This window comes from Chelmon rostratus, chromosome 3 (assembly GCF_017976325.1).
Source record: "Chelmon rostratus isolate fCheRos1 chromosome 3, fCheRos1.pri, whole genome shotgun sequence".
Taxonomy (NCBI): domain Eukaryota; kingdom Metazoa; phylum Chordata; class Actinopteri; order Chaetodontiformes; family Chaetodontidae; genus Chelmon; species Chelmon rostratus.
Window position 1 is genome coordinate 20895158 of NC_055660.1, and position 27973 is coordinate 20923130.

The 27973-nt window shown below is 42.0% G+C and overlaps 3 protein-coding genes across 3 annotated transcripts; all 3 read right to left on the reverse strand.

Annotated features, from left to right (window-relative positions):
* Window positions 1-586: 586 nt before the first annotated feature.
* Window positions 587-3364, reverse strand: cdkn2d (cyclin-dependent kinase inhibitor 2D (p19, inhibits CDK4)). Its single transcript, XM_041966241.1, has 3 exons — window positions 3096-3364; window positions 2563-2721; window positions 587-1525 (listed from the first exon to the last, which is right to left on the reverse strand). The coding sequence occupies exons 2-3, from the start codon at window positions 2701-2703 to the stop codon at window positions 1172-1174; spliced, it is 495 nt and encodes a 164-aa protein (XP_041822175.1). The 5' UTR covers window positions 2704-2721; window positions 3096-3364; the 3' UTR covers window positions 587-1171.
* A 135-nt stretch (window positions 3365-3499) lies between these two features.
* ap1m2 (adaptor related protein complex 1 subunit mu 2) lies at window positions 3500-8599 on the reverse strand. Its single transcript, XM_041966229.1, has 12 exons — window positions 8389-8599; window positions 7335-7491; window positions 7133-7200; window positions 6838-6968; window positions 6587-6734; window positions 6114-6240; window positions 5862-6004; window positions 5220-5291; window positions 4767-4925; window positions 4478-4603; window positions 4047-4122; window positions 3500-3910 (listed from the first exon to the last, which is right to left on the reverse strand). Exons 1-12 carry the CDS (start codon window positions 8428-8430, stop codon window positions 3885-3887), a joined length of 1275 nt encoding a protein of 424 aa, XP_041822163.1. The 5' UTR covers window positions 8431-8599; the 3' UTR covers window positions 3500-3884.
* Window positions 8600-14640: 6041 nt separating this feature from the next.
* Window positions 14641-27941, reverse strand: ldlrb (low density lipoprotein receptor b). The gene is made up of 18 exons (XM_041965560.1): window positions 27694-27941; window positions 22618-22743; window positions 21824-21946; window positions 20964-21341; window positions 20511-20633; window positions 20249-20371; window positions 19855-19977; window positions 19545-19673; window positions 19240-19411; window positions 18776-19003; window positions 18520-18638; window positions 18264-18403; window positions 17896-18037; window positions 17643-17795; window positions 17362-17553; window positions 16679-16753; window positions 16403-16563; window positions 14641-16289 (listed from the first exon to the last, which is right to left on the reverse strand). The coding sequence occupies exons 1-18, from the start codon at window positions 27773-27775 to the stop codon at window positions 16251-16253; spliced, it is 2628 nt and encodes an 875-aa protein (XP_041821494.1). The 5' UTR covers window positions 27776-27941; the 3' UTR covers window positions 14641-16250.
* Window positions 27942-27973: the final 32 nt, after the last annotated feature.

Consider the following 27973-nt stretch of genomic DNA (forward strand, 5'->3'; position numbering starts at 1 on the left):
GCCCTTGATGAATCACCTTGAGGAAGTGCTGAACACTTGAGGATGCATGTGGCTCAGTTAACAAAGCACACAAAGCGCGCTGTTCTGTGTCCAAAGGAACAATGCATCAGCCGTTATGAATGTAAAGGAAAATGTGGTTCAACAAAGGCCCCTTTAACAAAGACCCAACTGTCATGAATTGATTTAATTCACGCTTCTACTATACTATTTTTTGTCTGTTCTTATACTTCTTACAGTACAACCATTGAGTTTGTAAAGACTTCAAAATATGAAAAAACGTTCCCAACCTTTTTGCCTCATGACACCTCAAAATGAAGAAACGTCTACTTGGGACCCCTTGTTTCACCAGTGATTATTCATTTTATTCTAACCTATTGAAATTCTTTGTAACAGGTTAAAGGTTCCAATATAATAAAAAATAACTTGTACATAAATTTAGGTATTTAAAGCCCCAAAATCCCACATGAACCAAATGTAACTTGAGTTGTATCTACAGCCCAGAAGTCTGTTTGCCTGCTAACTTCATGGTAGCTAAATCGTTTCACTGTCTAAAATAAGGACTATGACTTCAAAGTGTCAAGTTCAACACTTTATTTTGTGCTTTCTTCTTCAAATATTAAAGTGAATAATCTCACTTGTTTTAAAAGTATTTATATAAATAACATTTCAACAAATCACAATAAATGTTGCTATTTACAGAGTCACAGGAATATTCAGTCTGATTCCAACAATAAATAAGAGTAAATTCAAAGCCTAAGTACATCTAATTAAGAGAAACAAAACTATGAAAAGCAATCAGGGTGCACCATGTCAAGTTTTGTAAAAATGTTTTAAAACACATACAACTATTAAAATTCTTACACAATGTAAATAATGCAATAATTACAAAACACTGGGGAAACTATCTACAAATGTGCACTCCCAATTAATAGGGAAAACAGATATATAAGGTGCCTAAATTGCACTGTGCAAAAGGGGTGTCTAGTGTGTATAGCCACAACCCATCAACTGAAAATAAGCTGCCAAGACAACATGTCCTGTGACACATATTAATGCTGAGCCACTGTTAACAGAAAAATAAAATCCTTTACACAGCAATGAATTCAAGTCACCAGGTTTGAAGCAAAAAAAAAAAAAAGCGGTTAGGGCCACCCAGCACCCAGACATCTGACTAACTATGAATATGAGCAAAAAGCAAGTCAATCATATCAGGCACGCATGACGCTCGCGCCACGTCTATCGCCGTCTGACCGCTGATGTTGGCATGCTTCAGGTCGGACCGCGGTGCCAAGAACTCCACCACGTCCCGGTGGCCTTCCCGGATGGCAATGTGGATAGGCAGGGCGCCGCTCTTGTCCGGGATGTTTACTGAAGCACCGTACTCCACCAGTACCTGCAGCGTGTCCAGGAACCCCGTCCGGGCTGCATCGTGCACAGGTGCTATCCCGTATTTGTCCTGCCTGTTGGGGTCTGCCCCTTTTTCCAACAGCAACCTGGCAATCTTGGAGTTTCCCATCATCATCACCTGTGGGAGACATCAGGGGAAAGTAGAGGACAGTGCACGGTAAAATCAACACCTGTGTGTAAATGGCAAGTTGTCAAAACACAGAGACTTTCACAGCATTTTCACAGATTGGTATAGTCAATTTATCAGCAAAGTGAAACAAATGCAGTTCAATTGAAATTAAGGTGATAATGAGAGAAGCTGATTTATTTCAATCATTCTGAGGCATCTCTCTTTGGTGGAGCTGGAACAATTAGTTGATTCATCAAATAGCTAGCTGACAAAATTAACAATTAGGATAATTAATTGAAGAATAGAATCAGTTATAGGCAAAAATTCCAAACATTCACTGGATCCAGCCTTTCAAATATGTGTTTCTGTTGTTGTTCTTTTCTACTTAATAAAATATCTTTAGGTTTTGGACTGTTAGTTTCACAAAAACAACTAGAAAAACAGTTATTTGAAGGTGTTGCTTTGAGGTCTGGGATTTTTTTCTCAATTTCTGACATTTCAGTCTGGCCATTTAGTCAACCCTCATTTCTATAAATGGTGTAGACAAAATATTAGAAACGCCTCTCAGCACAACAACACAGTTCCACAGCACCAGAGTACAGCCTCCAAAATGACCATAAAGCCAAATCAACATCTCTCTAAAACACTTCCAACAAACGTTTCTGACTATAACAGTATAACTTTATTTACATAACTTAATTTGGCAAGTGGGTGTATATTCTCTTTTTTAAAATACATTTCTATCAAGTCAAATCATCAAATACTCCACATTTTGCTGGGGTTTAGCTGGTTTCCAGGTCATCTCAGATATTTTGATTTGGTAGTACTTGATTCTAACATAAAACACACACCATGTCTTAATACACAGTGCTATAACATATTTATAACAGGAAACTGTCCGAGAAGACAGACTTATGTCCTGTTCAAGAGGAAAGGAGATGAGTCTGGAACCAAAGATTGTCTGTGAGTAACGTTAATGAGTGTCTGCAGTTGACACCTCGGTAAATATAAAGCATTTATCGACATTCCTGGAGACCGGTCCTCACCTGAAGCGCAGTCCTGCCGAATTCATTGAGAGTATCCGGATGCACTCTGCATTCCTCCAGGATCCTCCGCACCTCGCTTGTATCCCCTCTGGCTGCTGCCGCCGTCAACGCTTTACCGGCATCCATCTGACTAAGGACCATTATAGTCTCTCTTTCTGCCTGGTCAGTGGGAGATGTACAACCACAGTTACACCGAAACTCAAGCACGGGCTCCTTGCGATGGTAATAACAGTAGAATGAACAGTACAAAGGTAAAACCAGGATTCAGGAAGACTGACTTCGGCTACAGCTAGCTAGTGCAGCATCCGGCTAACGTAAGCTTCAGTCCCCCATTGACGCCATGTTATGCTGTGTGCTAACGTAATGTTACGCGTAGTGTTATACCAGGCCGTTTAACCACACTGAACAACAAAGCTGAGTGAAAACGGTCTATTGAGAGAGACGCGTCACGTCAACTGAATCTTACAAACAATTAGCATCCGGCTAACCGCTAGCATAAAAAAGAGAACAAGCCGTTGAGCTGCGTAGCATACCTTGTTCGTTTCCTGAAGATCCACAACGTCGCTAAGACCTTGTATCCCGCTGTTTCTGACGGCCAGTAATTTTTAAATACAATCTGAACAGGGAAAATTGATAAACATTAGAAAATACATTTGCGCGCTGAGATCTACACAGCAGTGTCTCCAGACTACAATTTACAAACATTGGAGAGAGCACGCGCTGACCAATCACAGCTCGCCCATAGGGTGTTGCTCTTCCATAGAAGGTAAAAGAGGCGGGGCTACAACTTCGTTACTACACTATCACTGTGGTAACAGCGACAATTGACCAATCAGAGCCCGCAGCGAAGAAAGCGGGCGATTTGTATACGTTGATGTCTTCAAAGGCAGTTCATTCACATTTCTGACCTTTGGTTGTATTGCTCCAGAACCAAGTGTTGAAAAAAGGCGGGTGTAACTTTTTAATTTTAGGCAGAATTTAGTGACTGTGATTGCACAATGCATTTCTACAACATGCGGGCAAAATGTGCCCTTATATGTGTTGCACACTCATGAGAAAAACACAGGGGCATAACAAAAATACAAAGGTTATTAATGACAAATTGATTTACAGGAATAATTTCATTAAGCCTTTAAATAATTTGCAGTTGTCCAACGATAGAAACATTAAAATCAAGCTGCACACAGATTTGATAAAACAAGATCAGTGACATTAAATAGACCAGGTGAGATTTAAAGACATTCTTTGAGTCAAGTTAAAGTGATCATTGATGCTCCTCCGGATGTGCTGGAAGTGAGGGATAGACAGTGATCCCTCAGGCTTTACACATTGGTCCTCAGCTGGTAGTCTAAATAAAAAGAGAACAAATATGAGGATACATTCCTACATCCATGTGTATCTGACCACTTGCTTAAATAGTACAATATGTTCCAAAAACAGTATGTCACATTATATGGAAGTCTAGTGGAACATTCTTAGTGTACCTCCACTCTGTGTAATGTACCGGACCCACGGCAAAGCCTGGTAACCACTTTTTTCAATGATCTTCATATATCGCACCTGGTGAAACAGAATGAGCGAGACAGAGTGGGACAACATGTTGAGGCAAGAATCATTAATGCGCATCGTCAATTAAAATTAAATCTAGTTTGCCAGTCTGAGCACACAATATTAGCTCTTACAGGACCTGACATGACTATCCACGGGCTGTAAACGCCCTCTGCAAAGCAGGGAGCCTCAGTGCTTTAATATCATCCATATTGATTTAAACAAGACATCACATGCTTCAGAACCAGAATTTATGTGTTTTTCTCTCCAATAGACTTGACTCATACTACCACAGGCGGTATTCTTGGGTTGTTTGGCATTAGAGGAGAGCCTCAGCATAAACACACAGTTCTGTATGCACACACACCTGTATTCCTGAGACTGTGAAGTATGGGATTTCAAATTTGACAGTGATGGGAGGTTTGCCCTCAAGCTCATCGTTCTCCACACTGGGCAGACCAAAATGAGCTCTCATTAGAAACTCTTTACCTCCCTGGATGGATGGATGGATGCACACACAGACAAACGGAATGGACAAATAAGCAGAAAGACATAACAAAACTTATTTCAGTCTTTGATCAAAATTTAAAATACAATGCAGCACAGGTTAAAGAAAGTCTCATAATCTGAAGTAAATGCAGTTGTGAATTGCTTACAGGGAAAGATTTGATGGTCCACACCACCAGGTTCTTCTCAGGCACATATTTGGCATTTCCTGTGCTGGTTTTGAACTTGGGTGAGTCAGCATCACTGGGTACGGGGACCCTCACCTCCACATTATTTGCCACTGACTGTTTTTTAAATTGTCCCTTTGCCTGAAAACACAACACAATATAACAGGCTGTTATTCTGTGAAAGCCTCTTTCATGCTGGTGCTCAAAGACACCGTCAGCTGTTACAGTGCAGGTAGTTTATGGTGTCATTGTGGAGACAGTGAACAACAACTGGAGACACAGTATCAGTAAAAAGAATATTTTTTGCTCTGATTCTTGTGCTTTTCATGCTTTGACACTTTTCTTGGCAGCTAATCTGCAGTGGCACAAAACGATCGTGATAAAAAGGCCTCTGACTTTGTTGCCAGTGAAGTCAAAAACACAGATGGTCGGTACCTTAACCATGATTTCCACTCTGCTGTGAGAGAATTTCTCTATGACTGACTCGATCCATATCAGAGGCTTCACCTGTCACAAGGAAGGATAGGGTTTCATCATGCAAACATTTTTAAAAATTAAAACAACATCAAAATGCTTTGCTAAGGTTATATATGCACATTAATCAAGTTAATTAATGTGTTCACATGCATAGCGCTATAAGGCTTTGAGTTGCACTAATAGACGCATTATTTCTGCACATCCTGCATTACATTTGCAGTGAACAAATCTTGTACTGTATATGACCTTAAGTATTACAGTTGCTTTTGAAAGTAACTTAAATGCATTTTATGTATTTAATTTAAAGGAGTTCCTTATCTATTTTCCTAGATCTTTAGACTGTTTCTTGTCTTGAATTTCCCTTCTAAGGATCAATAAAGTCATATTTTTTTATTTACTCCACCTATTTCTCTTTATATCCTGAAATTTCCAAAGGTAAAATATGACACTAGCAACATCATAACACCAAATATGTGTATTTACAGGACTTTGGCTTAAAGCATGTAACTAATGCAAAAAGCGAGCCATAAATATGGCACATGGTGTAAGTGACAGATATGAACGATTTAGTGTGGATACAAGGTATTGGACTGGACTAACATGAGTGTTGATGCGGTAGGACATGAGTTCAGACTCCCCGTCCGGAGGAATGAAGGAGATCGTTCGATCGCTCTCAAAGCGAGAGAGACGGACGCACTGGTGGAACTTCACATCCTCCATCACCACCGTCTTTCCTTTGTCACCTGAGCACAGAACCATACAATCAGTGCTGTTAATTTTAAATCTAACTAAAGCAGATAGATGGGCTACATGTGACGGATGGATGTGGCTGGACGGAGGCCGAAGACATACGTCCAGTGAGGGCGAAAAGCACTCGATCGTTCAGGCCCAGCCGCAGTTCGGGCATCCCAGACAGCATGGTTTTCAGCTTGATGCTGCCCACGATGTCGCTGCTCATCACACTGCCATTGGCGTTCACCTGAACAAACAATCCGTTGTGGTATTAAGTCACATTGTTCTGATGTATTAAGACAATTAAATTAAACAGGAAGAACAGAAAAATAAATGCAAGGTATATGCACCGTTATACATAGTTACATGGCAATACTTCACTTGAATATCTATACTTCCTATGTAGTACTTGCTCTATTATGGCCTATTCAAGAATAACAAAATTACAACCTACTCTAACTTTCTCTGAAGATTTTTTCCTGTAATTAACAGAACAATAGACTACGGTTAATATAACTGGAAATAGTCCGTTTTTCCAAGCCCATCAGGTTTTAAGATGAGTGATAATGAGTCAGCCCCATACCCCTTCTTACCAGTACGTTGATGGACTCGATGACATCGATAAAGACCTCGTTCTTCTTGTATTTAATGCCCTCAGACCTCCAGGACACAGCGTTGGTGACAGTGGTCGGCACCTTGGACTTTGCCACCTCGAGCTTGGCACCTTCCTGAGTGATGTACCTGCAAGAGATGAGATGAAAAGAGGCGGCCAGCTGTGATTAAACTACACGCTATCAAATATACAGAATGTTTACATGTCTGTGTGCGTCTTGCGGGGTCTCACTCCTGTAGGATCTTGCTGTCGGTAGTCTGAGGGAACCCAAAGTCCATTAGCTCATCCAGCAGCTCGTAGACGACCACAAAATTGTCCTGGATGCTCTCCTCCTCCAGCTCTTTGAAGTACTCTGTGAACACCTGCATCATATACCGAGTTATCTGTGATGGCTCTGAGTTACTTTGGATTACCACTTTCTTTGACTGCCACTCTTCCACTGGTTCTTCACAGAAATAAAATTTGATCCTTGGAAAATGTTCAACAAATATTTACACCAAAGATTTTAAGTGACTGTGTGACTCACCTCGACTAGTTTGTATAGAAATGAGTACACAAGGGAGGCGTTGGAGTTCTTGTTTGTAGTAGCCACCACTGCACAGAGACCAGGTCAAGGAGCATTTTACACATTAATGTTTCGTTACAGCCAAAGGAAGCAACGCTGTGCATGAAATTCTGCTGAATGTATTATAATAACTAGATGGCAGTAACATCCAGGACAAGGATACAGTAGAGGTTGGTGTGTTTGATCCACATGAAGTGAACGCTGCCGTGTGACAGCACGGGGCAGAGAAGGCCCTCCTCTTCATGCTGCATGAGTAAAGGCATGAAGTGGTCGATCTCCGCCATGTCCACGTCGCCTTTGTAGTTCCGACAAATCAACACCTGAGCGGGGAGGTAACGCCACATGGTTATCAGACAGCTGCATGTCCAACTGAATATGGTGATTAGTGGTTATGGAGTAGAACTCATTAGTAGAGCGCCAATGCAATGTGGAAATAATGTGACTCAACCAACTACAACAGTAAAATGACCAAATGATATAATATATAATAGTAACAGTCACCTGGGATATTTTCTGCTTTGTATACTTTCACTTTTAACACTTGCAGTACATTTTCCTGATCATACTTACATACTTTTACTACATTTTCAATATTTCAGCACACTGCTGTGTGGCATTAGTACTGAAGTAAAGGATTTGAATACAAATGACTGCAACCAGCGCAGTTAACAGACCAGTGCAGGTCAGAAAAGCAGCTGCCTGCTTGGATCAGATCAAATGAAATGTCATATGTGTTGTTGTAGGAGTATAACACACTGAACACCTGAAACCATGAGTGCTTCCATCCCGTTCCCATGTAACACTGGCTTGTGTGTCAGGTTACATTTCCTGTCTAGAGGGGAAAGTATGTTGGACGCAGCCTTTGTGACAACAAAAAGGTGGTGACACACACGCCACTGCTGAGAGCTGCTGTGCACAGGTGTTGCACCTCAGTGGGCTACTTCCACTTCAGTTATTTAAGGCCGAAGCCTGCATTTTCCACTGGCAGGCATGTATCCGGAAGTAAAGCAGAAAAGGCCAATGAATGAGTGTGTCGCAAGGTGTTCATTAATTTTTAACGACGCATTAATGTTTAACAGTTAAAGCAACAGTTTAAAAACGTAATAAAAACAGTCAAAGGGAGGAGGAAGTGTGGGGTTTATGTTAGTTAACGCGTGTCGCGTAAAGCCAAATAAGCAATCTTGAGTGTGTACAGCGAGCTCCAGGGTTGATCTTACCTTCCCCTTCAGATCCAGCACGAACACAGCGGAGGCAGACATCTCGCTCGGACCCGCAGGAGCGCAACATGCGACCGTACGAAGGGCTCAAAGTTTAAAGTCCGACTCGAGTCTTCACTGGCTTCAGTTTCCTTTCATTTCACCCAAACTGGAAGCATTCATCAGCCTGAGGTGATCATGGATTCCACCGTGTCTTTTTCCTGAAGGTGCCGTGACGTCACCGCACGCAGGTGAAACATTCACCAGCTCACCTGGAGAGAGAGAGGGGGGCGGTTGGAGGATGGTGTGCTGCTCGCTTTTTGCGCTAGAGGGCGCTACAGGTACACGAATCATGGCGGGGTCAAACAGCGACTGCATGACCGCAGCACAGTGGGGTGCAGACCAGCGCGAGCTTCAATGCACGGCCATCAAAATGGAAACATGTTGCACAGCTTCTGTCCAACAGAAGAGTTCATCTCAACAAGGTTATTTTTCCACCACATGGAACGGCAAAAAGAGCAGGAAAATGACATTTCTCTTAACTGTTTTTATTGATGCTTGCTTGTGTTTGGGAATTTTGATGTCCTTCTCAGATCATGGATGTGTGGGTGTACAGAAAATAAATTCAGAAATAAGAACGAAGGCAACTTTTAACCAGATTCTGGAGTCTGGTGACACCACTGTGATATTAAATGCATCGTGCACCAACACATGAGTCATCAGTAGCTCACTGTTTACTGCAAGCAACACAGAGCAGGTCATTAGACTTGAGATATGGCCATTGTGCACGTTTTTTATCCCTGTCAAAGACCTTGTAAAGTCATTTTATCTGCTAGAGTCATAAATGTCCTTGAGACACAACAATAACTGGGTGGCCTTAACATCACTGCTTCAGTATCTGAGGGAATTTGCTGTTTTAATACACTCAAAAAGACCCCATTCTGTTACACTCTAAAGCAGATTCTTCTGCAGATGGACATCTCTTGATCCACCATGAAAGCACAAAGTCATTTCAGATCATTTATTATACATCTGTCAGCCTGAACTGAAAGTACAGTAACGAAAGACATTGATGGTAGATTACTGACAGTTCCCGCCATGTTCCAGTACTCATCGCCACTCACATTTTACTCTTGCACACAGGCACTTCTCAGCTGCTGGTACTCTTTTCCACCGTCTCCACATCAGGTTCTCCGGTGTGATTCATAATGGCCCTAAATAGACTGCATCACTCAGGGGCCACTATGTGACGCTCACCTGTTCCTGTTCCCAACTGCCTGCTTTTCTCTGGTTCTTGAGCTGCTTCATTCGTGTCACACACTAACATTAGAGAGAAGAGAAAGTACCCAGAGAATTTTACTCTAATAATTAAAATTATCGTCCCCTTGCTTCGATAAACGTGTGTTGATATCAGCAATATCTCCCAGCATCTTTTATCTGCTGTAGAAATTCAGAATGTAGCGCTGTAATGATACCGGTACTGCTTACTGATCAAGCACACGCAAGAAGCCTTTTTCACCAACAGAGCCAGTCCCCAAGAGTGAAGCCGCTTCTGGTTTGACTGCATCAGACACTGAAGGCAGCTGGTGGGAGGGAAACTGGTAAGGGATCCAGTCCCTCTACAGACCTTATTTAGTTTGTCCACGTGGTCTATGGTGAAATAAGACAACCCAAATTGATAGAAAAGAGGGAATAAGTGGGTATAAGTGTGTTTGTTTGTTTTTTCATCATTACTTTATTCCCTCTTTTCATTCACATTCTGCAAAATGTACACATTTGTCTGTGTTTTAATATAAATATAAACAACACAGAAAAAACAAAAAAGGGGGAATTGAGGGGAGTATTTTGTATCATATGATATTATTGCCTGTTCTTGTTCGCATGGATGTTGCCTGAAAACTTGTCGGTGAAAATGTTGCATTAATAAAAACTTCAGTGTCCTTTCAGTATTCTCTATTTATACACATACACATATGAACATTTTTACGATTATCATTACTATTATCATTTTGGCCATGTTATGCTTTGTAGGTTTTTACCTTCTTAAGTATTATATCCCTCTTTCTAAATGTGTGTTGAGCAACTTGTCCTTCAACAAGGCAGTTTTCCTGTAGCCATCAATAAACATTTTCTGAAACTGACCGTGAATTAGGCCACTGTTTTCAAGTACAATACTCTTCGTTAAAGTCTGGGACATAGTTGTGCTTCTGTAGTCTCAAACAGTCGGGGCACAAAAACTGCTTTACAAGCAAGAAAGGGTATGTTAATGTGTTTGTGAAGGGTTTTTATTCTCCAAAAGGTCTGCTCTACTTTTATCTGAGCCTGTGTGACCTGCAGCCTCTGGCCTCAGGGTTGCAGAAACACTAACTAATCACATGCTTGAGGAGCTTCCTTAAGCCATAAAGCTTGCTCTACAAGATCTCCAACCCCCACCCAATGCCCTTTCCCCCCGAGCCTCTCTGTGTGGTATTATGCCCCAGATCCAGATTCATATTCCTATGCCTGCTTCCTATCAGTCATGTGTCGGAAGGCAGGGACTAAGAATAACAAACTGCCCTAACAGAGGCATGTGAATGTGTGCCTTTGACAGCCAGATAGAGATCTTTTCCAATATCCCACACCTTTTGTCGCCATAGGTGTGGTCCTGTCTGTTTATCTAATGAGACATGACCATATCTGAGCTATAAATGAGATAACCACACCTTGAACATGTTGTCTACACACAGGAAATGGGCTATGGGAAGACCATAAAGGATCATAAAGACCTTGATAAAGGATTATTCAAAACAGACTTATGCTGCATGAAACCAGATCAGTCACTTAATTTAAGACATTTTACAGAAGCCAGTACATCTGACCCACTTCCCAGTTTGTCAGCATTTTCTCACTTTTTCCAGTCAAGGTCAGTATCTACAAATATTTGGGTTTTAAATGTTAACCTGATGGTCCAAATCAGTCTGAAGCGACAGGAAAAGCATATTTACTCAATGTGAATATCCTCAACATCATATTCTCTTCAGCTTCACTATATGTAGTATGTGTTTGACTCTCCCTCACTGGTTCATGTGATCTGGATTATACAGGATCCCCCTATAGTGGCTGAGGTCCAACACAAACATATGGCAACACTTAACGGTCAGGTCGAGATGAAAAAAACGTGACTTTTCTTTTCTTTACTGCTGCAGCTCCTAACAACTTGCACTGTGTTTGACCTACTCTAATGATAGACAGAGGTTCCCCTTGTTGTTCCCTTGCTGTAAACATGCATCCCTTTAGAAATTGAACTCATGTTAGCTGAAGACAGGAGCATTAACCAGGGGTCGATTAACAGACAGTAGTGTTGATATGTTCTGCAACAAATACCTGTAATATCACAGCTGGCTTGAAAAGCCAGTTTTTTGTTTGTTTGTTTGTTTTGATATTTATTTCAGCCTTTTTTTTTAATAGCAAATATACTAGATATTCTTCAGTAGAGAAGATTTTGTGCTTTTCTTTGTCTAACATGATTATATTTGGGCTGAAGGTCAGATTAAAAAAAGGAATTTGAAGAAGCCACACTGGACTTTGGGGAATTATGATGTTAATATTTCATGATTGTCTAACATATTAGACAAAATGATTAGTCGATCATTCATGCAGATTGATTAGAAAAGGCAAACATTTGAAGATGATCTACAGTAATTTCAATGGATTATCATACCTAAGAAAGGGAAGCCAAGAGGAATATTCAGATGGGCAAAATCTCTTATTCATGCCCCTGTTGATAAAGGCTGCCAAGTGTATCTAAGGCATTTCTATCACCTTTCTAACTCTGTCAAATGGCCAATTGTGGATTATTTGTTCGAATACAACTAAATTTCATTGGTGGAAACTGCTAAAAGGCTACAAAAGCCAACACAAATGATCACAACCAACTTAAAATAATTTTCACCCAAACCATTTTGAGGTAAAACCCACGCAAAAGGTTACAGAATTTTAAAATAATAGAATATGTTAAATAAAACTCAAGTTGTAGATTGTTGAAGATTGTACAGGATCATTTATTTAGGATTATTTCTCACGAAGTGTTTGGACCTCATGACCTGTCTTGAGACTTTGAACTGTATTCTGTAGCCTCCTCAGGGTCAGAGCTCAGCATGGCGGCTCACAGTGAAAGAGATACCGGTGAGACTTCCTGTGAAACGTGCCTCGATGAACGCTGCGAGTGCTGGTGGTGGAACTGAGACAGGATAGCCAGCAGAGCTGCTCATGACTCTCACCACCTTTCTCTGATACAGTACATCCACCCTGAGTTTACAGCTGATTAAAATAAACAGCCTCATGTCTTCCAGTACAAGTATCAGTTGCATCCACCTGCCTGCTGCAGGCGGGGATGCTGTGGTTTAGCTTGTTTGGCCCTCAGGTTGTCAGGCAGCGACCTGGTTGTTAGCCTATCATCAGAACAGTTGGCATCCTGCTTGGTAACCTGACAGGGGAATACTTAACCTCACACCACCCCCTCCGCTATCCGCTGTCAATTTTCGAGGACACTCCCCTTCACTTACGAGTCAGTGGTGTGACATGCAGCTCCACCCTATAGCCACCAGCTGGCCAATAGGAAGACAGCGAGCAGGTGTCACTTGTCACCTGAGCCTCAGGTGTATCTGTGTATTGTCTCCTGGGTTTAGCAATGATACTCTAATTTGTTAAGAATAGTAAACCATCAACAATGATCTTGCTAGTGATGCTTTGATGCAGTTGCCCCCATTAGTTGCTGAAATGTCCATTTTATCAAAGTCAAACACAGTCAAAAGAAAAGTGGATGCGTAACACTGCAGGAACCATTCAGCCTCCGTCAGACGGGACCTTTACACTGGAATGTGGATCCTGGTTCCTGACAGACAACATACCACAGGGTGACACACATAAGGTGATTGTGGTGCTGCGTGTTCCTGAACGGGGCATGTCCCTCTCTCTCTCTCTCTCTCTCTCTCTCTCTCTCTCTCTCTCTCTCTAGCTGTGCTGTGCATCATGAGATATTTTGAATTGAAGAATATTTTAACTGTTGTCAGTGAAACACTTTCTTTCCGCACCATCTTTTATCTTTTTATTCTGTCAGCTCTGGTCTACAGACTTATTACTGCAACACAGCAATAAAATCAAATGCGGATTGATAAATCACTTCCCAGTTTGATACTGATGCTGCACTGCTGCTTCCTCAATGAGCACCCTGACACACTGTGGCAGACAGAGCACTGCTGGGGCTTTTGTTTTACAGAGAGGGACCATTACAAGGCTCATTAATGGAGGAGGTTTATTAGATTAGTAAGAGGATGTTTGCTGGTTGATTGGCCACTCTGGCCTATTCAAACAGCTCCCTTTTATGAGTTGATATCTCTCTTTTTTAAATGACTTGTGCTGAATAATGTCTCATTGAAACTGAACAAGCAGGTAATACCAGTAGACCTTCAAAACATGAAACACATCTGTTTATGCTGGCTTCGGCACAAGAACATTCAATTCCCCCATCATCACATGATAGCAAGTCTGTTCCTTAGACAAAAGCACCCACGAAGGACAAGAATGTGATGGTGATTATTTTCAGCACTCATTCTCTTTGTGTGCATGTTTGTACAGTGGTGTAGATGTGATGGCAGCGTTTCCAGGCAACATGAACAGGTTCATGGACATCCATTGCAGCAGGTCTTAGAATAATTAATTTGTCAGTGGAGAACTCTGAAAAACATTTAGTGCGGAGATCAGAATAGTTGGGACTCTGTGAGAAACATAAATAAAACCAGAATGCAAGCACTGGCAAACAAACGGTTTAGCGACAGTGGTTTTACGAGGTGTTCCAGAGCCCATGTAGTGATATTCTTTATTCAATCATGTGTTCACATAGTGCTGAACCTCGCTCCATCCTCGCTTGTGAGCGACTGAGCCTTTCCAGGATGCTCCTGTCATACCCAATCATGATACTATCACCTGTTACCAATCAACCTGTTTACCTGTGGAATGATCCAAACAGGTGTTTTTGGAGCGTTCCACAACTTTCCCAGTCTTTTGTTGCTCCTGTCCCAACTTTTTTCAATTGAGTATAAATCAACAAGGATTAGCAAATGATCACATTCTGTCAGCATTCCAACTTTTTTGAAATTTATTTTTTGAATGTTACATGTGAAAGATGGATTAACATCAAGGCTGTATCTCATGCACTAATATATCTAAGTGCCGATACCACCAGTTGTAAAACAGTTGTCTCAGTTGTAAAACAGACCCTCATTAAAGTGAAACACAGGTTAAGAATTTTTATTTTATTTAAAAAAGACCAACACAACCAAAAAATGAACAGAACAATGTGCATTAACAAGCAGGCCGTCGTGCTTCAGTCCTTGTTTATACAGAAATGAAAAGATGAAGAACATCAGCTTTGCACACTATAGTACGCGCCTTAATCTCACAGAGAGGACAGAAAGTCTCAGTAACAGAAAGACAGAAGAAAAATAAATTATGTGGTTTACCACTGAAAAAGACACAAATGATGGTGGAGGAGAGTTTCTTCAGTATTTCTCTGTAACATGTAGCACACTGTTGGAAATAAAAAGCAGCAACCTGCAGCAGCGCCTCATACAGGACATCGCACACACAAAGCTGAAGAGGTGTCCAAAGGTTAAATAAAAGCTGTACCATGTAATGGTTAGACTGGATTTGCTGGAACAAAAACAATTCACCATGGTAGGTGTTAACATATAGTGTTACTGTCTATACAGCCACTTGACAACGATCAAAAACCTTCTCTCATATATTTCCATAAATAAATAAAAGAATCTCTTACATATTTACAATATTTCTTGATTAAAATTTACAAATGTAAAAAGGCAACATCAGAGTGAACTTAAGAGTGTTTTACAAAATATTTACACAAACTATATACATTCTTACGATAAGCAACCACCTACAATCACTTTTTGCTTGACTTTCTTCATTTAAAAAAAGATATTTTTCTTCACTTTGTTTGACTCCAGAGAACTCAGCAGCTTTTCCATTCACAACGTAAACCACCTGTGACTCTCCACACTCAGATGACCTTGTTTGAAGGTGGATCACAAAAGGAAAAAAAAAACAACCACATGACAGTACTGATTTAAATGTGACTTCCAGACTATGGTGGATGACAGTAAAGACAAATGCCTCTGATATGGGAACCATCAAATGTGCAACTCTGTGTCCAGGATAAGAGAAGGCCACTAGATAATCATGAAGGTCATCGCTGCCCGGCTCAAGCACTATGGCATGAAGTACCACAGAATCTGCTTTGGAAGGTAGCGAGGACAGTAAGGCATTTGTGTACATCCAATAAACTTTACTAAATAGCCAGAGTGTGGATGCAAGGCACAAATGAGTCTTAAGACTGTATATGTCAGGCTTGTCAAGCTGAACTTGCAGAACTGTGACTTGTGTTATGTGTATTTAGGCAATCAATAGACTGGATGCGTTGGTGGCAAAGTAAATAAGCATCTGCATTACGTTAAATAACGAGATGCTTAAATAGACAGTTTTCACACAGCTTCAAAAGACTAAAGGCTCTGGCATTAAGAACATCATCTTCTGTAACTGTGTATTAGTCCTTCATTTTGAAACCATTTTGTGGTCTGACTAAACGGCTTCCTGCAGTTATGCTCTATTTTGTCACACTAGTTTCAAAGATCTTTTTTTTTTTGTCAGACTTGGACGGCACAGTGCTGTGGTCAGAAACATGCGCCACAAAATGAGCTCACCGGGGGGAGGGTAGGGGCTGTTAAACAGCAGCAGAAGAAAAAAAAAAGCCCCTTCCAAAAAAAAAGAAAAAATACAAATCACTTCAAATACAACAAAATAAAGCTAGTGTCGTCATCATCTTTGGGTCATGCAATATCCATGTCCTCCATGCTCACCATTTGCCTCTGCAAAAGACAGTAACATTGAATAAGCAAAGCTGTACATTACAGGCCATTTTTAAAGGAGACTTTGTTTAATTCATGATTAAAAAAATGGTTTGCTATCAAAGTGAAGATACCTGAGGATAAACGTAGCCTTCAGAGCTGTTCCTACAGATGTGGAGTTCATCTTCAGTGGTCTTCTGGTACACAGGGTTGTCAAAGTGGATGGTGTTGGTGTTCTTCAGGCGCCATTGTCTCCATAGTAGGGCTGCTCCAAAGACCAGCAGGGCCATGACCACTGCAGAGTAAAAGACGAGTTATTGTCATTTGGTAAGATGAGGCGAAACAGCCCTTTAGGTGACATGTCTTAGTATTCAGCAGAGAGCCATGAGGAGCTGAAATGAGGAACTTACTTAATGGCAACACGATGTAGAGAGCGACATGCTGGGATGAGGGGGCTTCTTCAGGCATGGCAGCCAATCTGTTACCTGCAAAAGCAGAAAATACAATGTCTGATTCATATAATTGGTTCAAGTTAGATGAGAAGATCAATTCCACTCTTGTCTGTATGGTAAATACTGTGTGAAGCTACAGCCATATGATGCTTAGCTTAGCAAACAATGAAGACAGTCGAGAAACTGTCCCACACATAACAACTTGTCATGTTTTACACTCTTGTTTGGATTAAACAAATGAGGTATTACGTGTTAATTTGTGAACTTTAGAGACGCTGGATTTTTTTTTTACCTAGTTTTCCTGTTTGCAGTCTTCATGCTAAGCTAACTAACCAGCGCTTGGCTATGGCTTTATATGACTGACACAATCTTCCTAAATAACTCTCTGCAAGAAAGCGAGCAGGTAAATTTCTCAATCTTTTGGCCCAAAATATTATTTATTACATAAGGGATAAGTCTACAGCCATGCTAGCTACTCCTTTAGGCTGCACCAGGGAACAGGAGTGCTTTGAGATAAATGCTAACATCAGCATGCTAGCATGTTCGCAATGTTAACATACCAATGCACAATCTTCACCTCGTTCACCATCTTAATTTAGCTAGTTAGCATTCTAATATTAGCTAATTAGTACTCCCCGTACCTTGAGCTGTGGCGGCAGGCTGCTGTGTACCCTCTATGGGCTGGTTAGCTGAGGTAGTTGTGGGTGTTTTGATAGCTCTGGTGGTGGTTGCAGTTGTGGTAGGAACAGGCTGCCTGGGCGTGCTAGGCTTGGTGGGAGCTTTGGGCAGGAGAGGTGTACCAGTTTTGTTTTCGGCAGAAGGGGCAACTGAGGCTGCAGGGAAAGTAAATAAGGTTTACAAACTGTCATGATCAGTGTTAAATTTCAGTCTCTTTGTAGTGCCACGTGCTGGGGACACTTACCTGTCACACATTTCCTCATGTCAGGTGCCATGATCATGTTGTCGGGGCAGGCACAGGTGAATTTAGGCGAGTTCTGGTTGATCATGGGGGCAGGGAGGCACAAAAAGTCACAACCTCCATTCACACTGACACTCTCTCTGCACCAGTTTGTACCTACAAGATAAAAGGGTGGGTACAATTGGCGTTAGAAATCATTACACAGCCACAACAGCTTGTTGTCTGTTAAGATAAATCAGAAGCAATGTCTCTGTACCGATCGGCTGCTTGAGGTTGTGGTACAGTATGATGTCCTCTGGCTGTTCCAGGTCCATTGCCAGCTTGGTGATGTCTCTCCCTGTCAGGCGGTTGGCACTAAAAACAGCATTGTTGCTCATGTCTGTCCAGAACACTTTCTCCTGTTCAAAAGAGAAATGCTGCTTGAGTAACAAGACTACTTTGTTTAATCAAGTCTTTATTTGTTGACTTTTCTTCAAACACAAATGGATTAATTACAAAGACAGATTAAGAATTAGCCCCGCTGATCCAAATTTATTGGGAAACACACTACTAATATTTCAGAAACTGCACAATTGTGACAGTGACTTCATTTTCATGTGCGGATACATTGACTTCATCACTCACCTCAAACACAGTCAGGGAGAGGGGGTGGGTGAGCACCTCCTCGCTGAAAATGACGGTGTGTCGTGTCCCTCCGTTCACATCAACGCTGGACAGAGTGTGCATCTTGGAGTCCACCCAGTACAGGCGATGGTTAACCATGTCTGTCCAGAGAGGCACACAAAGCAGAACTAAATGACTGGTCATCACTGTGTGCTCACTATACACTTTAATGGGAGTTATTGATTGCCATTTAGTGCATCCATGACATTCTGCTTACCCAGCGTGATGCCATTGGGCCACATGATGTTATCTGTTACCAAGGCAACACGATCCACTCCATTCAACCCACTCTTCTCTATCTTGGCCTGCTCACCCCAGTCTGTCCAGTACATGAAGCTAAAGACGACACAGACAGACTTTCAAAAACAGAAATCACAAGCCTGAGGACTGTCAACAAAGAGCTCCAATTGATTCCAAAAGCAATTTTTACAGGTCTGTCCCACATCTGCATCCCCTCTGAAGTGTTCACTTACTTATTTATGGGGTCCACTACGATGGCTCGTGGCTTTTCCAGGTTTTCTGTGATCAGGGTCTTCCTCTTGCTACCATCTGTCGTTGCCACAGAGATGGTCTTCAAAATGCTGTCAGTCCAGTAGATGTTGCCATGGATCCAATCCACCGCAATGCCCTCAGGGGCTTCAAGCCCACTGCCAATCACTACAGTGTGTTGAGAGGAGTTACCTGCCACGTCTATCTTGGAGCTATCGGGAGGAAGAAGAGGGTGTAGACTTTCACATAAGAGACAGCAATTGTTTTATCTGCAATCGCATATGACAGAGTAATCCTTCTATTTCTTGACGGGCATCTCGTCAAAACAGAGTTGTAGATACAGGCTTTCTGGTGAAGCACATACCTAATGGTAAGATCTTACTTAAACACCTCTACTAAACCATCCTTAACCAGACACAGATAGATAAACTTTCAGAGTCTTTCTAACCTGTAGATTTTCTTCAGAAACAGGTCAGACCAGAAGATCGTCTTGTTAGGCATGTCCATGTCCAGCGCCACCGCATTCTTCAGCTGGGGGATGACATTGATGTACTCGCTGCGGTCCACCGTCATCTTCCTCACCTCGTGTCTATTGGTGAAGTAGAGGGTGGGTACAGTTCCTGTAGGAGGCAGGAGAAAAGAGAAAAAAGCATTTTTCAGACAGCATTACCAATCTACAGGTCCATAAGCAGACGAGGCAGCACCTCTTGACAGGAAGTCCTGAGTAAGGTCAGGCTTTCTTTCAAGCGTTACCTGATTCAGCCTTGCATGCCTTGCTCATAGGGTCGATCTCATAGCCCTCCTCGCAATCACACTTGTAGCTGCCAGGCAGGTTGATGCAGATCTGACTGCAAGTGTCCGGTTCAACACATTCATTGATGTCTGCACATGGAGGAGCAGAAGGTAGAGGGACAAACTAAGAGCTGGTAAATTGGGAACTTTTCTTGCAAAGTTGACATCCTTGAAATGCATGTCCATGACCCAAAGCTGGTCACGGCCTACTTCTAAAATAAATTGAAATTAAATAAATACATTTCAAATGCTGGACTCCCTTCTCTCTCACCTTCACAGGTTTTCTTGTCCATCTTCAGGCTGTATCCAGCAGGGCAGGAGCAGTTGAAGCCAACCTTCAGATCGCTGCAGTAATGGGAGCAGCCGCCATTTCCAGTCAAACACTCGTTGTTGTCTGTGGACACACAGACACGGAGAGCTTTCAAATAGTGTTCACGGCAACCATTTTTCCTAATGGTAGCTCAAATCATCGGTGAACTCACTCATTCAAACCACAGACTATCCAGGCCAGTGAGCCGGGACTGCTTGACCAGCTGCTCCGATCATATTTTCCAGACCCTGATGTGGTTTCATTTTTCCTTTCTCTCTGAGCAGCGATGCTGCAGAGTATATATCCCTACACCTCCTGCTCTGATGATTTTTGGCTGTTAGATTGATTCACTCACCACACTCTTTGGAAGGCTCATCAGACCCATCCACGCAGTCTGTCTGTTTGTTGCACACTTTCTCCATGCTGATGCACTCCCCGCTGCTGCACTTGAACATGGTCGGGCCTTCACATGTATTTTCTGTAGAGAAGAACAAGCGAGTATGAATTGTAATCTAATGGTAAAAGGCTGCTTTGCAAGGACCTTAAATTATCAAATTATCAACATCTGTTGACACTTAAGTTTAGATAAAACATGATTGGATGTCTGTGAGAGTCACCTATGTGGCAGCCAATCTCATCACTCAGATCCCTGCAATCGTGCTTTTTGTCGCACTGGCGGCTGCCATGGATACAGGTGCCGTCATTACAGCGGAACTCATCTGGACGACAAGTTGGACGACCTAGAAAATAAGACAAGTGGTTGAAAAGAAGAAAAATAGACAGTGAGAAATGGGAGGAAGAATGAGACGGCACAGACCGAGGAGGAAATGACCGCTGATATGGTTTGTTGTGGATCTTGTGTCACTATTGATGATACTGAGTACATGCAGGCAGCCCTGGATAGCAACAGGACATTATGTATGCTCAAGCATGAATAGGCTACATCTGTTAGGCTCGGGTTTCTATTAAAGTGAGTCAGGGAAGATTAATCAAAGGGAAATAGATTTGCAGGCGAGGAGATGGATGGAATGAAGCAACAAAGAATAAACGCTCCAAGAAAGCCAACTTACTGCAGTTGACCTCGTCGGATCGATCCATGCAGTCCATGCCTCCGTCACACCTCCAGCTGCCGTGGATACACTCCCCATTTGCACACTGGAACTCGTGGACGCCGCAGCGCGCCGCTGTCCTGACCGGCTTCTGGCCCGCACAGTTCTCCAGCCACTCATCGGACCCGTCGGCACAGTCCCTGTCTCCATCGCAGCGCCACCGGGCCGGCACACACACCAGGTTGTTGCACTGGAAGGAACGAGAGCTGCAGGTGGGTTTGGGGCAGGAAACCTCATCTGAGCCGTCTGAACAGTCGTTGTCCTGGTCGCAAACGTAGGTGCTGGATATACACTGGCCATTGGCACATTTAAACTCGCCAGGCTTGCATTGTTTGGCCGCTGTGGTGAGGCGGAAGAGGGAGAAGAGAGCAGTTAATGTGATGTTAAGGCTGGAAATGGATCAGATGTGGTTTTCACACCAACAACAACACAACAGTGGAGTTATTTATGGTTAGAATAAAAGCATAGTATTTACTGTCTGGGCCTCAGACAGCAACACTCAATAATTTATTGCACCTCCATTATTGCCTCACTTTATTTGTACATGTCTCAATACATTTTGTAGTAACTATCTACATATGACCAATCAACATGCATATTGCATATAAATGTTTATTGGCTGTGTGTTTTATAAGGTTTCTCATCTACATCATGCATCTGCAGCCATTTCCCTGCGTGGGATCAATAAAGTTTATCTTATCTTAAACAAAACATAAGGCACTGTGTCTTCCCTTATAACCCTGATGTATTTTTCTTTGTTGATCTTTCATTGTTTGTGATGTTTAAGCATGTCGTGAAATGTGTGAAACTGTGTTACTTACTGCAGTTTTTCTCGTCGGCGCCGTTGGTGCAGTCAGCTTTGCCGTCACAGTGCCAGCTTCCTGGTATGCACTGGTTCATGGGAGTGCCGCAGCTGTACTCTGACTGCAGGCAGGTTTTTGCCGCTGAGAACAGAAGCAGGAAGTATGACTCAAATGATTTCATGTATTAACAGAGAGATAAGGCCGGTGACCACAGTTTGAATGTGTACAAGCATTCACTTGTGGAAACTACTGTTGAACTCACTCATGCCTCACTGATGTGTTTCTGATTGGCTGCTGTAACTGTTGTTGATGATTTTTAAGTTACGAGCAGGTCAGCCGGTCAAACATTCAGGCAACAATAATGGGCTTGATTACTTTAATATTTTGAATTACTATGAATATAGTTAATATTTAGGAACTTTCACCTGTAGATCTGTAACAATTAATAGTAATTGAGAAAATACATTTTCAAAATATTAACTATTTTGCTAGTTCATTAATCGCATAAATTCCCAATATTTTCTGGTTCCATCTTCTCAAAAGTGCAGATTTGACATGTTTATTTGTTATATATGACAGTAAATAAAAAATCTTTGGTCTTTGAATTGGAAGATGTCACCTTGGTAAATTACAATAGGTATTTTCACTGCTTTATTAAACTAAAATAAAATGATTAATTAAGAAAATCATTTGCAGATGAACCGATGAGTGAGAATAAACCCTAATTGCAGTCCTCTTCACTTGTGTTTAATCATTTACTTTATTTTCAAGGTAGATCAAAATCCTAGGCACTCAGTGATAAAATAACATACCGCAGCTTGCAGGCAGCTCATCAGTTCCATCGCCACAGTCGTCTGTCCCATCACAGACCCACTTGCGGGTGATGCATCGCCCATTTCCGCACTGAAACTGAGTGGAGCTGCATGTGAAGGCCGCATCTGCAAACAATGAAAATTACAGAGTTCAGCGTGACATGAGGACAAACTGCTGCCACGATCAGCTTTCACTGCTCAATTTACACTTTGCAGCTCGTGATCATCGTGTCGTGACGTGAGCTTGTGTCAACACAAAGACCTGATATCCTTGTGTAGTTAATATTCAACTGAAAATTACACAAAGAATCACAATTGAAGGGCAGACGTTCAGATAACTGGCAGTGTGAAAACCACACCTTTACCTCGTTGCTTAACCCAGAGGAGATTACCAACTTAGATAACAACATTGTGGGGTTCCCTAACTCCTGTTAACATGAGACATGATGTAATAAAAGACTTTTATGTGAAGTATGTGGACAGCGGCTGCTTCCTTTGTGAGAACAGAACATTAAAAGTCCTCCAGTCTTTCTTTATACTCTCATGACACACATGACTCTCATGACTTGTGGTGTGACACCCACAAGCACAAATCAATTAAACCTCAAACATTTCACATTAAAGTTCATATTTTGCTGAAATAAAGGAAAGTAATAGATAAACAAGAACAATACATGGAATAAAAAGATCATAAATGAGAGGAAGAAACAGACAAAAATGATTTATTAGATATACAAAACTGTGTTTCTTTTGATGTTGCAGCTCTAGCAGGAATCTCTGCTCATCAGCCAAGACCGACGAGATGCTTTTTTGCTGACGTACTTCTTTAGAAGTTATTATAATGATCTTATCTGCAACTTCTCCTACAGGTGTAGGCTCAGGAGTAGCAACCATTAATGTTAAATGAAAAGAAGCAGGTTTAACCCAAACACGCACCTCTGTCTCTCATTGGTTTGACACATTTCAGGTATGGAACAGTGCTCACACACGTCTCTCTGTCAAGTAGGTGTCAACGGCTTCACCACTCAGCTCGAGGTTTAAAAGTCTGAAGAGCTACGACCTTAGATCGACCCTGGGTTATTTTTAAGACGGTGGGTCTTGCCCCGAGACGATCACACGTCAGTGAACCCGCCATTCAGAGTATAAACATCAAGGCACATGTGAAACCAACACAGGCCAGTCACACTGCTGAGCAAGTGTGTGTGTGTGTGTGTGTGTGTGTGTGTGTCATCCCCCATCACCTTCTGAACTGTCAGTCCCTCCTGGGACCAGGAGGCTGAGGACATCACAGACTACGCCTTTAAGACAATAGCATGGGAGGAGTTGAACAATCACACCACCACGATCTGATTGGTCCCAGAGTGCCATTCCTCATAACAGCATCGCCACAGTGACCCACAGGCCGAGGCGGAGACTCTAAATACAAGGAAGTCTGTCAACACAAACGTGTCAAGGGGTGTTGACAGCTGAAGAATAAGCAGTACAGGTCTGACCGATTACAAAAATAAGCAGAGGATGCTTTCTTAACACTGGACTTGCCACCAAGAGTCACCTCTCTCCTGCTTTGAAAATGTAGAACCAGAAACAGAAGTGAGAGGTTGACTGAATCTCACTTTCATTTATTCTTGGGGACACTGAGTCAATCCTGGGTTTCATTTGTCAGGGGAAAGAAAACTTTGGCTGATCTTGAGGGGTTCATCCTGTGTGCCACACTGACTCACGCTTTCAGGGAAACCACACACACACACACACGGCGTGGGAGGCCAGCGCAGATTCCAGGAATAAAGTTTCCAAAGCATGCGCCTCAAGATACGCAGCGACAAAGTTACGACGCAGTTCAGGATTTGGAATTTCCCGGCGACTCTCACTCACTTTCCCTTTTTGAGAACCGTTCATTCATTCCATCTGCAGAAGAAGAAGCAAAAGTAGGTCAAACATGAGCACTTCCTGACCCTCCAATGTTTTCATTTTCCACTGCTAATCTTCCCTGCCTCTTTCACATATGGGTCGCCGGCCTCCCAAGAATACTGTTCAGCAAAAAGAGATTTCCTTCCATTCTTAACAGTAAGTCTGGAGAGTTCAGGCTTAGTTTGGCTACTCAAGAAGACATTCACTGTTTTGTCCTGACCATCTTTAGCCATAAGTATTTTAAAATCCTCAATGTTTATTCAAGATCTACTTGTAGCACTTCAGATGTCTCATTGAGCCCGTTTTTGGTCCCTAAAGCTACTCTGAAAATGAATTTGGGTCACCCATGCCACAGTTTCCTCTCATATCAGTAAACGTGCAAATGTGTCAGACACAGCTGTGACAGCAGAGCTCTGAAACTGCTAGTACTGCATCTTATTTTGAACAGTGGAACAAGCTACAAGCTGCAGACATTCACACCTCCAGACACAAGACCGCAAACTTAAGATGAAATCTCTTTGAACACTACCTCCAGCAACAAGTCAGTCGGATGCTATTTATACCCACAGTGTGAACCTGACAACCAGCAAACCATTCAGCCATAAAACTACCACTGCTGCAATTCACTTCAAAATTTAAAAAAAAAAAAAAAAAAAAGATTTTGACAGCAGAGAGCAGAACGAGTGGCAGACACTGTCGAGTTGTTACAACAATCCTCCTTTGTCACCACATGTGACTTTGTCTGCTAACAAGCCTTGCTGTCTTTTTATGGCACATACATGCAGTGCACACACACACACCAACAGCCCTCACAAAGAGGTGTGTTTATTGACTCAGACATACATTCCGCAGTTAATAAATAACCAGGATTATATGCATCATGAGAACCAACAGCAGCTCACGTCTGCCTCGGATCATCTACTGTAGCTGTAGCTGAGTTCCCAGAGGTACTGGGTTAAACCTTAATACTGCTGTACAGTAATGTGGCCATATTAAGTTTGACTCCTGCATGCCTAGAATCTGACCATGTTAGTGAAAGACTTAAGGCACGGGCGTCAGCACAGGACTCCACCTGCAGACGACTCAAACTGCTGCACATTTCCTCTGCAGCTCTCACTCCAAGTCAGTGTCTCAACTCTCGCAGGCACATAGAGTGAAGTATAAGTGGTTAATTGTAATAAAGGTACAGCATGTTACAGAGCAGCAGAGGACAATAACTGCATACACAATCTCCAATACCATACTTACGTACAAGTCTTTGATACTTGTACTTTGTAGTATATGCCTTTTATCTGACAGCTTTAGTTACTAGTTACTTTACAAATTAAGATTTGACTTGCAAAACAGCAGCATGCTGATTTTAGTTTGTTTCTTTGACAGCAGAGATGGGCCTGAATATGTCAGCACCCGACAGCAGGTCTCCTTCTGCCCTTTGGTCTTGTGACTTGGCTGGTTGGTTAATTTGCTTCTGAAGAAAAAATAAATAATAATATGACAAAAAACAGCACGTATACCACAGTCATACGCAATAACTCTTTAATCTTAGAAAAACAAAAACATTTTATCATAATTCAAATTATCTCTGCCTCAGCCAGATGAATTGAATTACATTTTTACTTGTAATGGACTCTTTTCACACTGTTGCATGGGTACTTTTACTCAAGTAACGGATCGGAATACTTCTTCCACTACTTTCAGATGCATTTCTAGATGACTGATGGCTGAAATTAAAGGTGATGTCTTTGAGTCACCACAGCCTAAAGTGTCCCTTATACAAAAAAACACCTGTGGCTTTTTTTTTTTACACCTCTTTACTCTTGCAGCTATGTCTCATTTCTATATGCTTAAACACAAAGTGCACACATTAAACAAACCAGAGCCAGACCTTAAAAACAAAAAAGCAAGAAAGCACACATGAATATTTTCACACACACGCCAGCCGATCTGATGAGTGGAAGTGAGAGCCAAAAACTGGAAAGGAAAAAAAATCCTAAAGTTTTTAATCTCAAAAGCTCTTGTAGGAGGGGGGTGGATTACTGGAGCAGCTGGCAGAATGGGGGCTGAAGCCTAATTCTCAGCACACTGTTGGCCTTAGAGGGCATGAGGTTCACTCCTTCACTAATCATGTAAGCTGTGTGAAAGGCAATGGCACATTGTAATAATCAGTTGGTGGAACATGAATGGTGATGATGTGAGACTCCGGTTGAACAGGAATTTAATATTTCATGATTAATTTGATCAATAATTGTTTTATACACAGCATGAACTGAATATTGTTATCTGTTTCATAGTTAGTGCCTCACTATGAAACATTAACACTTAATATGTAAAACTCACTGCTTCTGCATTTGAGTCATATGTCACAACCTCTTTAAAAACGCATCTTAAAACCCTTTTTTATTCGGCTTTCTCTTGACTTTGTACCTTGTATTTTCTCTCTCCGCTACACTTAATTCCGCCTGTTTTTATAACGTTTTCCATGTACTTTTATCTCCCTCTTCCCCCTTTACTTCTTCCAGATGCGGACTCCCCTGCATCTCCTTCCCTGCAGCGTGCAGTCAGGAGGATGCCAACTCGCTGATGTTGTAGCCGCACCCTTCCTCGTTGACAACCGCCCGTTTACGCGTTTGTCCCGCCCACCTGAAACTTGAAACCGGCAGTACGGACGAACATGATTGGCTGTTCGGCTGCATCACACAGCGAAATGAACCAATCATAGCGTGGTGCGTAAATTCCATTCATTTATGCCGAAACTGTGTTACTGTCGCACATATCACTTTAATATCCATTTCCTCATCGTAGTTATTGTAATGTACTGAATTAAGAAGAGAATTTAAAGTAAAATTCAAGATGAAACAAATGTTTCTCATCTCAAAAGAATTCTCATGTTTCACCGGTCATGTTCACCGCAAGGAAACATGACAGCATTTAATTTTGTAATATATAGACAACCCTCTCTCCAACAAAGGCAAACAACAAAAAAAGTGCCACAAACAAATGTGCTATACTTTAATGTGAGGCTTAAATACTGACACAAGGAATATGCTTGATATTTGTATGTGCGGCTCATCAGCCTCGCAAACTTCGAAACGCTGGAGCATCCCTCTGTGAGGGGAGAAAGACTTTCTTACCACACAGGGGAAACGGGGAACTTCACACATTTCTTACCTGCTTGAGGCCAAAGATGAATCAGCATCAGCAGACAGCAACATGTGGACAGTCCGGCGAGTCCCCTCCACACACAAAACATGTCCTGTCCTCCTGTTTGGGCAGCTATAGAAAAGTCAGCGATGAGCACAAGTATGGAGGGAGCTCACTGCGATATCCGTGCGTAAAAGCCTGTGGATCAGACCGAGGTCGCAGACAGCAGAGTCACACTGCGGCTGTACGTAAAAGGCGAGTGCCAGCAAAATAATACGAGGTCCGAGTCGCATCTGACGATTTTCAA

What these genes read in the sequence shown, in the direction of transcription:
- cdkn2d (XM_041966241.1), bottom strand. Translation starts at nt 2,703, where the DNA reads ATGGTCCTTAGTCAGATGGATGCCGGTAAAGCGTTGACGGCGGCAGCA. An exon ending in TCGGCAGGACTGCGCTTCAG is followed by an intron (nt 1,526 to 2,562) that starts GTGAGGACCGGT and finishes TGTCTCCCACAG; the next exon opens with GTGATGATGATGGGAAACTC.
- ap1m2 (XM_041966229.1), bottom strand. Translation starts at nt 8,430, where the DNA reads ATGTCTGCCTCCGCTGTGTTCGTGCTGGATCTGAAGGGGAAG. An exon ending in CCTACCGCATCAACACTCAT is followed by an intron (nt 5,292 to 5,861) that starts GTTAGTCCAGTC and finishes TCCTTGTGACAG; the next exon opens with GTGAAGCCTCTGATATGGAT. An exon ending in GTACATTACACAGAGTGGAG is followed by an intron (nt 3,911 to 4,046) that starts GTACACTAAGAA and finishes CTTTTTATTTAG; the next exon opens with ACTACCAGCTGAGGACCAAT.
- ldlrb (XM_041965560.1), bottom strand. Translation starts at nt 27,775, where the DNA reads ATGTTTTGTGTGTGGAGGGGACTCGCCGGACTGTCCACATGTTGCTGT. An exon ending in TGAGATTGGCTGCCACATAG is followed by an intron (nt 20,372 to 20,510) that starts GTGACTCTCACA and finishes TCTTCTCTACAG; the next exon opens with AAAATACATGTGAAGGCCCG. An exon ending in TGAGCCTTCCAAAGAGTGTG is followed by an intron (nt 19,978 to 20,248) that starts GTGAGTGAATCA and finishes GTGTGTCCACAG; the next exon opens with ACAACAACGAGTGTTTGACT.